At 36.9% G+C, this 13,300-nt stretch overlaps 1 protein-coding gene across 1 annotated transcript in view; it reads right to left on the bottom strand.

Moving 5' to 3' along the window:
* Nucleotides 1–13,300, bottom strand: part of CCDC170 (coiled-coil domain containing 170) — a 47,921-nt gene that overhangs the window by 15,947 nt on the left and 18,674 nt on the right. The window contains exon 6 of the mRNA XM_075146140.1: nucleotides 3,207–3,524. Coding sequence (XP_075002241.1) covers nucleotides 3,207–3,524 — 318 coding nt within the window. The remainder of the gene's footprint in view (nucleotides 1–3,206; nucleotides 3,525–13,300) is intronic.

The following is a 13,300-nucleotide window of genomic DNA, read 5'->3' on the forward strand; positions in this document are numbered from 1 at the left end:
GGAGCAATAGTAGAGCCTAATCAATTTTGGCATTTAAGAGTCTGTATATCAATATGCAATGACAAAAATTGATAAAATTAAGACAATCTACAATCAGATCAGCTGTTCCTATTTCAGATCAGATGGGAGAGAAACAGTTTTGGCTGTATGAATTTTTAATTTTTTAATTTGCTGCAACAGATCTGCAACAAAACTTGTCAAACAGAAAGGACCTGAACCCAGAGACCTCATACCAGGGCTGAGCTCAGTGCTTGCCTTGGACTCCAGGTGCCCATGAACCCTTCTGGTATGTTACAACTAATAAATGACAAAAACACCCAAGAGCTGTCCAAACATATTCAGATTATACACATCTTACTATAACTGCTGAAAAGATCATTAGCACACTGATTCAAAGCAGTTTCTTAATCCTGCAGCAGAATACCTATCACTGGACATTGTCAAAGTATATGCGGATTTTTTTCAAACGAAATTACAATTTTTGCTAAGGGCTAGTATACAGACTATGACTCAGATGCCCTTCAGATACCAAAACCACCATAATTAGGAGACGTAATCTTCAAGAGCATTTCAGATTTCACAGAAAATCTGACTATAGCAGTTTACAAATGGAACCTTAAAAAATGTTTTTTTAATTCTGATTTGCAGAAGGAAAACCAGTTCACTGTAAAACAACTTTTTGATAACAAAGTCTATGTTCTATTAGAAACAGATTCATAGGTGCATAATATTAGCATTTTAGCTTAGTTATTTCAAAGCCCCTAATTTTAATGTATAAACTCTTCCGAGAATAGATGCCAGCACTGCTATAGTAACACAGTGCACTTCGGGGCAATGCAAATAAATTTTTCCAAATCACACATAGCAATAAAACATTAAAGCTTCATCACTTAACATACTTGGCAAATACAATGATCCACAAAACTTCATCATTCAGCTACAATGACCAAATTCACCAAGCAATATTAAATTTAAAGCTAATATTTATGGTTCAGGAAACTGAGCCACAATTTTTTTTTTAGAAAGGACTAGCATTTTGAGGGAGTATTGCTAGAAGTATAGCAGGCTGTTTTTATATTTGCTAGCAGAGGCAGAATGCTACGCTAGACATACCTGACATAGCTGCTATACTATTTAAAAAAATAAACCAACAAAAGCTGGCAACTGTAAGACCAGCATCTTAGTTCCAAAGCACAGATTTAGGCAGCAGCAGTTTGGAGCTGATACCTGCTCTGTCTTAGCAACAAAGGCTTTCTTTTAGCACATATATTTAATTTTGATAGCAATAATACTGAAAAACAAATCCACCTCCATCATCAGACCCCCCCCAAAAAAAGGGAGTTATTTTCCATTGCAAAAGTCAACAGGTCGGGGCGGGGAGGGAGAGAGTGAGAGAGGGAGAGAAAGGTTAAAGCATAGCACTCAAATAAATGAATTTTAACACTGTTATGGAAAACTACCTGTTTTTCTGGACATCAGTTTCTTTACCTCTAAAATAAGAATAAGCACAGCTGTTTAGAAAAAGAATAGTTGATTATTGTATATTTTACTGTAGTTCTCTGTAACAGAACATGACTTCTCCAAGCAATGCTGTTACTTGGAGAACCAGTCACATTCCTTTCAAGCAGCTGGAAAAGCTCGTATCTGCAACAAAATAAAGACGGTATTTGAATCTTCCCCAATACTATCAGTCTGCAGGATGATCAAGTGGCCAACCCAGCATGTAAAGCTAATATTAAGGAATAAAATCAGGAACAATAAGAACTGAAATAAGTAGCACGCACTATGCATGTACTGTAGTATATCCACAAAGAGACTAACAGCTGCTCAATGTAGTACCCAAACGGACTTAGCCACAACTAAATCTTACAAAAGCAGCAGGTCACCTCAAACCATTCCCAGGAGCAAAACCTTTTTACTCAATAGCTACCAGTCAACTTAAATTTCCCCTTCTCAGCAGTTTTCAAAATAATCAACATCTCAACAGAGTGTACTGTATGCCAAAACACCAAATAGTACAAACACACATGCACATAAAATTCACATTAGATTTCAGTTTGAAAGCATTTTGCTTATGGACACAACACTCCATGACATATAGCAAAACTGTAAAGAGCCTCTATATTAAAAAGTTGCTGCTACACTTCCACTTCAGTGGATCAATTTCAAATGTTAATAATTTTCACAAAGCTTGTTTTCATTGAAATTTGGCATACTGACTCTCAAACTAAGGTATAGGGGAGCTGTTTTGTATTTTTTAACAAAATATTTAATCAAAATGCACAGGGATATTTTCAAGAGATATTTCCAATCTTGGACAGAACACAAAAACATTTGCTAACATAAAAAACTATCACATCAGCAGGAGATGCTAAAATATTAAAATCTGGCAAGGACACAGAAGTTGGTTTTCAGTGGCTCAGTGAAAACAGGTTTTGATTTAGTGTGTGACTTTAATTAAATAATAGTCCTCACTGACAAAATTAATATAGGCCCATGAAAGCAATTGAGAAACTTCAGTGCAGTGTCGGGATACTGACATTGGTCAGACTGTGTTCTCGCTCACCTTCCTGCTGAGCTGTCCCTCCTCTACCTGTACGTGCAAACACACCTTTGCAAACACTACCAGCCAAAACCCCTTGAGCCAGAGCATTAGAACACCCAGCTGCTTTCCTGTGGCCTTTCTCCTGGATGGTGAACTGTTACAGTTTCAGCAATGTTTAACTGTAAGTGTAAAAATACTTTTTTCTTTTTAGATGCGAGTTTTGAGGATTGGAGGGAAAGAAGTTGCCCGGGACAACTTATTAATTATGTCTGCTTTGAGAAACAGGTCGGTCCTTGAAGTCACTATTGTAGCAGCAAATCCACACTTGTTCACATGTTCCACTAAATCATAGTGACCACATAGCCACTTTTGGTGTCCGCTAAGTGGCCCTGAAATCAAATTTCAATGTCTTAAATGAAAGACCATTCCATGTCTTTTCTTGTTAACAGCATCTATTATTAATTTCATTTCTGACCTCTTCCTACTTAATAAAACATAGATGCTTTTCACCTATTACCTCTAATCAACAGACAACAAAATTAAAGGTTTCTGTAATTTCAAAACCTAAGCAGAAGGAAACAACACTCTAACAGATGAATAAAATGAAAAAGGATCCAAAGAGAATACACACATTGGGCAAGTGCAGTAGTTGCTGACTTACCATTTCTTTACTCTCCTCTTTGCAATTTACTTCTTGGATCCTCTCCAAAATGGCCTTCTCAGAAGGTTTAACTATTGCAGATCCACCGCTGAGTAGGGTAGCGATTTGCTCTTTAAAAGCCACTAAAGAGCTCTGAGCAGTCCTGGCCTCTTCTCTGCTGCTCTTCAAGCTCCCATCCAGCTCACTGGAAGATTTCTTCAGATGGTGCAGTTCCTGCTTTGATGCATCCAAAGCTTTCTGGTTAGCAGTCAGTTTATCTTGGAGGTTTCTGATCTCCATCTCCAAACTCTGTCTTCCTGTTATAGCACTGTCAAGATCCTAAAATACATGAAAGACTAAACCAGGCTTTTAAAATTTTTAAAACTCCTCCCCTTCACACACAAAGCAGGGAAAAACTCAGAAGCAGGTACTGCAGATAGAGAAATTAGGACCCATGTTGCTCATACGGGCTCAACATCGGGGCTTCATAGGAGAACTCCCACTGAAATTGATGAAAGCCCAAAGCCTGCTGTAATCACACTATAAACTAACCTCTTGCAGTGGACTGCAAGAAGTAATACATGAATAAAATATTCAGGTAAACAAAAAACAATTTTTTATTGTAAAACTATTGCTATCTTATTTTTTCATTCAGATAGTATGACTTAGAAAACAAATGGTGAACAAGGTGTAACACAAGTAAAGCCAAAGTACTACACCTCGGAGGGGAAAGCATGGAATAGAATAGAAAAGAATAGAAAAGAATAGAAAAGAATAGAAAAGAAAAGAATATTTCAGTTGGAAGGGACCTACAATGATCAACTAGTCCAACTGCCTGACCAATTCAGGGCTGACCAAAAGAGTACACACAAACTCTTCGAATATATTGTTAAGAGCAGAATTAGAGGTGATCTCTGAGATCAGCTTACCTGCATGTGACAAAAAATTCTGAGATTATTTATACACAGAGATGGGGAGTGAGGGTCAAACAAAATAAAAATGACATTAAGATAGCGTAAAAGAAGGTGCAAATGCTCAAATACCAATTTCACCTCAAAGAAGAAACCCTTAGCTTGTGAAACACTCAGAAAAATTTTCAGAAAGGGAATAAATCTGAGCTATGTCATTTTCTGAAGAAAGCAAAATCCCTATTATCATAAGGTCAAATTTGCCTGAGGAATAGAAGAAAGTTAATGAAGAGCTATGTGTCCTTCCACAGAGCCTACAACTGCCCCCATCTGCTGCTCAGTCAGTGTGCAGCAGCATGACTGGGAAAGGACTTATGGGATGTCAGTTCTATCTAGTATCCTTGTAACTTTTTTTTTTTTTAAGAAGTCAGTCCCTTGCATTTCAGAAGTAATACACTCAAAGACAATGTTGTCTTCAGTAGGGAGACAGGGCACTGTAAGATGAGGCTACCTGGTGAATAGCCCATAGGATTTACTGTTCAGGGACATCCTCAGATCTTTGGCATCTTACGATGGTTCTCATTCAGCCCCTGACACTCATGATCCTTTCCTTCTAAGCCCAGAGCTTTTAAAAGTTATTTTCCCTTTACCTTCCGAAGAATCAAGACTCAGTTTGAAAAGAAGAAAAAAAAAAGCCAGTACATATATATCTATATCAGTTGTATATAAAATATTGACCCAACAGGGCAGAGCAGACAGACAGAACTGCGTATCCTGACCCATGACACAACAGCAAATGATGATAGAAAAATGAAAGAAAAATAACCCATGTAAACATAAAGAAAAAAAATCACCTCTCTCATTTAGGCAGCTTGTGAATTTCTTTCCTTTCCCCACAATACCAATATTAAGAGTGCTTATACATTCATATACAAGAATAAAATTTGCAATGAAACCAACTAAAGTATAGCAAAGACTAAGTCTTCATTCCTCAGGGTATTATCTGATTGATAGGAACAAATGGGAAAGAATATTACTTCACACAAGACACAAAATTATGCCAGAGGATGGCATATTAATAGAGAGTGATTGAATTTCTCTGGAAGTTTCAGTTGTGTAGTAGAGGCTCAGTTTGATACGAACTAAGATTGTGTACATTGGAGTTAAAGAATTGTTCCTGGAGCAGCTGTGAATATGGCGAGCACTTAGGAGTCTCTCAGGGTCTACGTGTGCTTGCTGTGCAGCACAGTAAGTCATTTGTATTAATGGAATACATGCCAATCAAGTAGTAAATCTGGGAGTATTAATGTAGAGCAGCAGTGAGGATGGACAAAAAAGGAGTTTGGGAGGCACCCTTGGAAATAAAATACGATACTAAAAATACTAAAATTTTTAAATAGCTTCAAAAAGGCAAACATGCAAACACATAAATGAAAACAAACCAAAACAAACCCTGCCATTTAGGAAATTATTTGTTACTGCCCCTTGCTAAAGTAATTGTAGAACTCTCTTGGAAACAAATGCTGGCATCATTCCTTGCCATTTTCTCTTTTTTATTCTAAACAAGTCCTATTAATAGAAAATTCCCACCTGTGCTCAGAATTGCATTATGGTAATTACAGCAAAGAATAAAGAGTGGTTTATTTCAATTACAGTTTTCAGCACTGTGTATTTTTCCTTTCAGAAAGGCAGTGCAAAAGTAGTTTGCCAGTACCAGGGAGCTTACCTAATTACAATCTTGTTTCAAATTGTGAACATCTGCAAACAAACGCAGTTGAATCAAAAGATCAAGGTATAAAATAAGGAAGTGCAAGCCTGTTGATGCCTAAACATTAAAAAAAAACCCACAACCAAGCAATTTACAGAATGAAAAGCCGTAAAACTCAAAACATTAACATTCTGAACAATTCTCCTTGAAAACTCTCTTGAATGGAGAGCATTTACACTGGCTAGCTTCAGTAAGGTCAGCCTGAACGTTGAACAGTATCCAGAAATTTAGGGACTGTGACATGTAAAGGTGGTATCCCAACTAGAAGCAAACCCCTAAGAGCCTAAGTGATCAGTGCAGGCAGATAAAACAATTTCCACCCCAGAAGACTGAAAGGATGAAACCACAACCGCTTGTGATTTCTCTTTGGCTCCTCAACATTTTTGGCTAATGTCATGGCTCTGAATTATATGAAGGTTTCAGTATGCAGCTTGTAGGGTCAAAAAAGCTACCCAACACTGACACACAACAAATTTTGAAAACATGAATAATCATGGAAATTGATATTCAAAGAAAACAGAATTAGACATTAGGTGGATTTAGCCAGGGTAGACCGTGTCAATGACTGGTTGTTAGACACAAGAGATGTGGCAGATCCACCATGGACGTGCTCACCTGCAGAAGCAGAAAGGAGCACCAAAGGTTCTTCAACTATCCGAGACCGGAGCAAAAGGGCTTATACGGCACAGTGCTGTACTTAAGTTACCCACTCAGGCTGGGACACAGTTACCCACACTCACCCGCTGGCACGCTACCTGCACTAGACTAGAGAAGATGTTAGAGTACCCAGACCATTGCACAAGACACTGGCAAGGCCTCCCTCATGAGAAATCATGTGTTCAATATTAGGTCAGCTGCATTCACAGAAAATGCGTTCAAGATGTAACAGGTGGGGGAAATTACTTCTGCCTTTTAAGCAGAGAAAGACAGGGACTCTTTGATAAGGAACGGCTAAAAGAGCTCTATTTAACACTCCAAAACAAAATGAGGGCGATATGATCACATTAAAGAGGCAGAAAAATGAAAGAGAGGAAACAAGAAGGGATATGATCTTTTAAGTAATAATACATATTAATACATACCCTCACTCTGTTGATCTCAACATCTATGATGCATTTTTTTAAAGCTGTGATAACTCTTCCTTAATATTCTGTATTCTTTCATATTTCTCAAGATTTCAACTAGTTTGCCCTATACACATATAAGGTCTTTTGGACTGCCATTTCATCCAATAATCATTTTTTAAAAAGTGGATACTAGTCAACTTAGTCACTATTTCTGAGGCAGCTTTAAGTGTCAGATTACATACTATAACTAATAATTAATCTATTTCAACTGAATTTCTTTAGAACGTTTGAGTGAACACTACCTACTCCAAAGTGATTCAGGTGTTCAAACTCAATTTTCCAGAGCTTTGAATTACCTCCTCTAGTTCTCCCTTCCTAAAGAAAAAAAAAAAAAAACAAACAAAAAAAAACCAAAAAAACCCAAACAAAACCAAAAAAAACCAAACAAAAAACCCAACAGCACTACTGAAGCAGATTCAGAGAAAACACAACAGGTCCACATCTCAAAAGCGCTGTAGCATTTTATTATGGTTGTAAGCAAGCACAAATTTAATTGCTCATTTATCTAACCATACACTGCAAAAATGAAAATCTTTACTTTCATCTAATGCATTAGATTAAAACAGGCTGTGAAAATGTTTTTTCTCTAATTATTTTGTATGTATGACATTACAGAAGTATGCCACACCCTATTAAAAAGGCCACTATTGTGACTTTGCAGATGAGGTTATGATAATACTGATTTTTATCTCCAGCACCAGCTTTCATCTTAACTTCTAAAGAAAAAAAACATAGCAAAGAAGGTATAAAAACTCTCTTTTTGTATTGAAATTTTTGGCCCTAGGAATGGGTTTGTTCAATTTTAAACTGCTGAGCAAATTTATTTTTATTTACATGAATTTTTACAATCTGTGGGCTTCCAATACTAAAATGTATCCAACCACATTTTCTTATCCATTTACATGTTGGAATCAAGCTCAGGTGCTTGCAACTTTGGCAGTGTTTAGTTTCAGAAGTTCTGCACGAAGGTCTTCCCACAAAACACCTGCAGAAGAGAGCATGGCATGAAGGCTTCCCTTTCCACTGAGTCCTCTGAAGAGCTGTGAAGCTTTAATTAACAATTTTTCAGGAACCAACAGCATTGAAATTTCTCACTGGAAGGGAAACTGAATCATCATTTGCTATTCAGGTTAAAATGGAGAGGTTTCCCCACAGACTGCACATAGACCACGGCCACCTAATCACACAGTCTGTATTACCCAGCAGCCCTGTGGACAAACTACATGGACATACTCCTCCTGAACCCCATTAATTACCTCAGCCATGGCTAAAGCAACGGGCAGCTGCACCAAAGATGTTAGAGGATCTCATTCTCTCCTGATTCCATGTAAACTGTTGTAAAATTTTTCTTAGAAGAGGTTATCAACAAGGCAAGCCTCTATAGCTCTTCTTTAATTAGTTATCCATCAAAATTACAATGATATTTAAGTTCTGTTATTAAAATACATTGTATCAATTGTGTGCACTGCATGCAATTTTTTAAATGTCAGAGAAAATTATAATTTTCACAGAAAAAATTACTTTTCTGAAAGCTATTTTTGTACTTCATATCAGCTTTGCACCTAACACATTCTAGGGGAAATCCCAAGCCCACTTAAACTGGTGACAAAAGTTTCACTGACTTCTGCGGAGTCAAAATCCTACTGTTTGTTTATAGAACAAAAGAAAAGAAATTCAAAGGCACTTTCAGTAACAGTGCCATTGTTATGCTTAGTGTAAAGACACTGGCTCTTTTCTCAGATTTAAAAATAATTATAACTTTAAAATATAGTAAGTTCAATCCGGAATTTATGGAAACATGAAACAGAAGATTTGCTACAGGAAAAACAAAAAAATTAGCAGAGAAATGAAATGCAAGTTTTTCACTTCCAATGAGATAAAGAGAAATACAACACTGCAAGAAGGTGGATACAGACTTGAAAGCTCAGGAGACAGCTGAGGCTCTGCCCAGAGAGTTCAAACCTTTAACAGCGATAGACACACAGAGACAATATCCAAGAGCCTTTCCTGGACGTTGGCAATATAGCTGTCCCACGTACAGAACTGGAGGAATTACTGATTATTTTTGGTCAAAATTCACTAATAATGACAGGGCCATTTTCTAAAGGGCTTTCATGAGATTTTATGTGAAACATTCATACTGCATCATATAGTAGCAGCATCAGCTGTTAACATAGAGATGCAACCTTTGGATCAGGAAGTCCCAGACTGATGGCAGCTCAGAGGATATATGGCCAAAAGTATTTCTGTATGCTTGCCCGCACACAAGCTACTGGCCACTCTCACAGCTTAGACAACAGTTACTTGGCCTGATGTAGCAGATTCCTACATAATTGCTGTCCTTCTCCAGCATCTATCACTCTACAACCTCTGCCAGAACCACAAGTCAATCTCCTCCGTTTTATTTCTTGGAGCAGCCATTAACTGATACCCTTGTTACCCTTCAGAGGAAACATTGGGCTTTTGGGCTTTCATCTATTTTGAAGAGCAGAGTATTTACGTTAAATAATTTGAGAGGGGTTTTAGACTAGAGAAGGATATTTGAACTTATATCGTTATTATGAATACTGGCACCTCAATCAGCATCAGGGTTTCAACATACTAAGTCAATTACACATACACACACAAAAAAAAACCCCATATTACATAAACAGTAATAATAAGGTATAAAATAGAATGCAGGCATCTTCCAGATGAATTCTTGCACCAGCCGTGTCTCCAGTTACCACTGTTATACCACAAGGACTCTAAACTAGCTTGCTCTTATTTCCCATCTTCTCTGATGATTTAACCTGGAAATATTTGCTGAAACCTGTCCCTAATATGTATTTTCTTAATGAGATCTTATAAACAAAAAAATCCAGGTTCTAACTGAGAAACTCATTACTTTATTTATCTATTTGGACAAAAAAAAAAAATAATCATTTGGTTGTGCCTCTTACAATCAAAGTGTTTGGGTATGTTCAAAATGTGGGCATGTTTCTCAAGTTTACTCAATTTCCTTAAATAATAAGTTTATATTTTAATTAACTATGTTTTTGTAAAATCAATTGATTTGGATAAATTTATACTGATTAGATGCTGCTTAGATAAATTTTATTCATTAATAACATAATTTAATGCAAGTCAGTATTGAATACTGAAGAGCATTTTCATGGTTAATTTTGCATCACTAGTACATGCAGATATAGTTGTATTAATTAAAATTGCTTGATTATATTTCAAATATGTTCTTTAAAGACATTGTGTGGTGCACATCTTTGCAAAACAGATGTTTAAATTAACACTTCAGAGGGAAACACAAATATTTCCAGGTTGAATCATCAGCAAAGATGTGAAACTGAACAAGCCAGTTTACTAGTTCTTGTGATAAATCAATGGCAATGCTGTGTGAAAGGCGAATTCATCTGGAAGAATATATGCATCTTCTTCTATACCTTCAATAAATACCGTATGGGAATTTATTAAATACTAGAAAGAAACTTGGTTAGAGAAAATAAGACATTTTATAAAGACCTACAGACATTCTCAAAGAATGTCATAATTCTGTAATTATGATTACCATAATCAATAATCACTGTCTGGGCATATAGAAAGAAAGAACAGGTATTCTGATTCTCAGTCTAGAAATCTGGGCAGCATTTAAAAGTTATTATCCATCAAATGCAAATTTGATATCCAGCACTGCCAGCATAAAGGCATGCACAATATTTACAGAATTCCAGAAGTAAGCTCTTGCAATATTCAGTCAGAAATGTGAGAAGTTCAGAATTCTAAAAGAAGAGCAGCACATTACAAAAAAACAGCCTGATGGCTTGCTCTTCTTATTTAGATTCGTTTCAAGATTATATTAGTTTCTGTTGTTTGCTGTTTGATATTGTGATGCAGTGAGGCTAAGGAGGGGAATAGATAAAATCATCATTCACTTGCTAATGTTGCTCAAATGAAAACCAGCTAACTGCAACAAAGACTCGAGCATCAAATATACTAAAGAACATTCTGAATTACTCTCACATATTAACCTTATAACCTGCTAAAATATTGCTTGAATGTAACCAACTTGGCTTACATTTTCTTCATCAAGAATTTCAGAATCTACAATCTGTTTAATTGATCATTAGATAGCTGCCTCCTCCTGGGACATCAAGAAAGGCACCTGGTCAAGAGAGGGAGTTCAGAGAAATCCCGAGGAGCAGGACTGAAGAACTACCTAGCAAGAAAAACTGGCAATGATTCAAAGAGGTGGCAGGGAACAGTGCTGTGGCTGAGGCTTGCTGGAGAAGGCTGACAGAACAGTGTGATGGCCTCTATACACTTAGGAAGAATTTTGAGAGAAAACTGGGGGAAACGGGCCACCATCTCAACCTGTAATACAGAAGATGGCCAATATGTTTGGCCCTGGGAGCTTCAGGTGAACACAGGCAAGAGTCACTTGTACTCAGTCTGTGCCAGGTAAACTCTGCTACAGGCAATTCCATTAATTAAAACTCAGACAACAGTCCAGGAACACGCTGCCGTGTGTGTGTGTGTCTTCTGGCACAGGAACAGTATGGATTTCTGCTTTTCGCCTTCACAGGGAAACACATCACAGCATGTGCAACTCTGCTCATGTGCTTATTTAAACTGCACAGCAAAGTATATGACAAAGTCAAACCAACTTTATACCACTGATGCCCTTTCTGTAACCTAATAAGACACCCATCAGGGGAACAGGGGATGCCATACATCCTCTTTTAGATATGTGGATTTAAAGGATTTTTGGATTTTTACTTATTTTTTCAATACTGGATTTCTTAATACGCTTTTGTGAACACAAAACCTTCCCAACAGATTTACTCAGTATCTGCAAATTTAAGTAGCTAAACTGAAACAACACTGGAGGAACCTGCAGCCTCTAGATAAGCCCTGATAGCACATGTTTCATTTGAAAGGCAATGCTAATAATTTAGCAAGACATTTCTGTAAAATGGGTTAAATGAATTATGTATTTGGCATATGCACAATAATGATAGGAAAATATTTTTCATACAACTACTTCAACTTTGGAAATGTTTTGGCAGTCAGAGCAAACTTGCAAAACAAGTCACAAATGAAGCCCTCATCTTGGTTTAAAACATCTCCTGCTTACCTAGTGAGCAACCTACACTCTGCCCTTACTCACACTCCTGTGTTTGAAGTGAAGTACGAGAACAAAATGTTCTCAAAAAGGACCTGTTGAAGTTTTTGGTACAGGTTCTCTCTCAGTCCCATTTGAGTCTTCGAAAATTGTACACAGCTTGGTAAGAATTATTTTCAGCAGTAAGTAAAATTTATGACCCTTGTGGTGCTTAACATTTATCTTCCCTACAAATTCTTTCTTCTCCAGAGCACAGTGTCAGCTATTTCTCATCTCCTAAGTATTTTGCCTGCAACCAAATCAGAACATTTTATCCTTTAAAGTGTATGGTGGTGGTCTTCTGTTCAGGAAAAAAGTAATGCCAGAGGGGTGGGGAAAATGTTGTATTACATTTGAAAACTTACTTGCACAAGGTTGCCTTTATGTTAAAAATTTCTACAAATTCAGTCACACACAGATCAGTTACATATTTGGCAGTCTAAGTTTCTTCTTTTTTTTTCTTAAGTTCTGGCCATCAGCTTTAACCACACTGCTCTAGTACCTGCGGGAAATTTTTATTATGGTTTTAGTAAACTGCTCCCTTTCCACAGTTATCGCTCAAAGTACAAAGTAATAAGGAAAACTGCTACAGAAGCTCACTTTGTTCATCCATTCTTTGCAATGCACAAAAACTCTTAATGGTGAGTTCTCCTGCAGCAATTAAATCCTTAAATCACATCCTTTTCCTTTCCAAATCATACTAGGTGAATTTGGTGAATACTTGACTTACAACTTAACTTACCTTTCTCATTTCAGCATCATTCCTGCTGCACAGATCTCCTGAGTGGGTTCCCCACAGCAAAACAGTGCTTTCCTGCAAGAGCCATCCTACTGCCTACAACTTTTTGGGTATGAGTCGACTGAATATTTACAGTTATGAAATACAAGTTTATAACAGAGTGAAACAAGATAATCTGTGGTGTCTGGAAGCCAAGACACTTTACTTCCAGTTCCTTAAGAGAAAGAGAAAGAATAAAATAGTATCCTATCAATTCATTTCAATGTCTCATTAGAATTTTTAAAGAAACTGAGTAGAAGAATCCTCAGAAAACTTGCAATATCACAGAAATATTATTTAAAAGAGTATTTTTTCATTGTTCCATGCTGGTGCCTCAGATATACTCATTAACTCTATATGTTTACACTGCTTTAAAAAA

This window comes from Calonectris borealis, chromosome 3, assembly GCF_964195595.1.
Source record: "Calonectris borealis chromosome 3, bCalBor7.hap1.2, whole genome shotgun sequence".
NCBI classification, from domain to species: domain Eukaryota; kingdom Metazoa; phylum Chordata; class Aves; order Procellariiformes; family Procellariidae; genus Calonectris; species Calonectris borealis.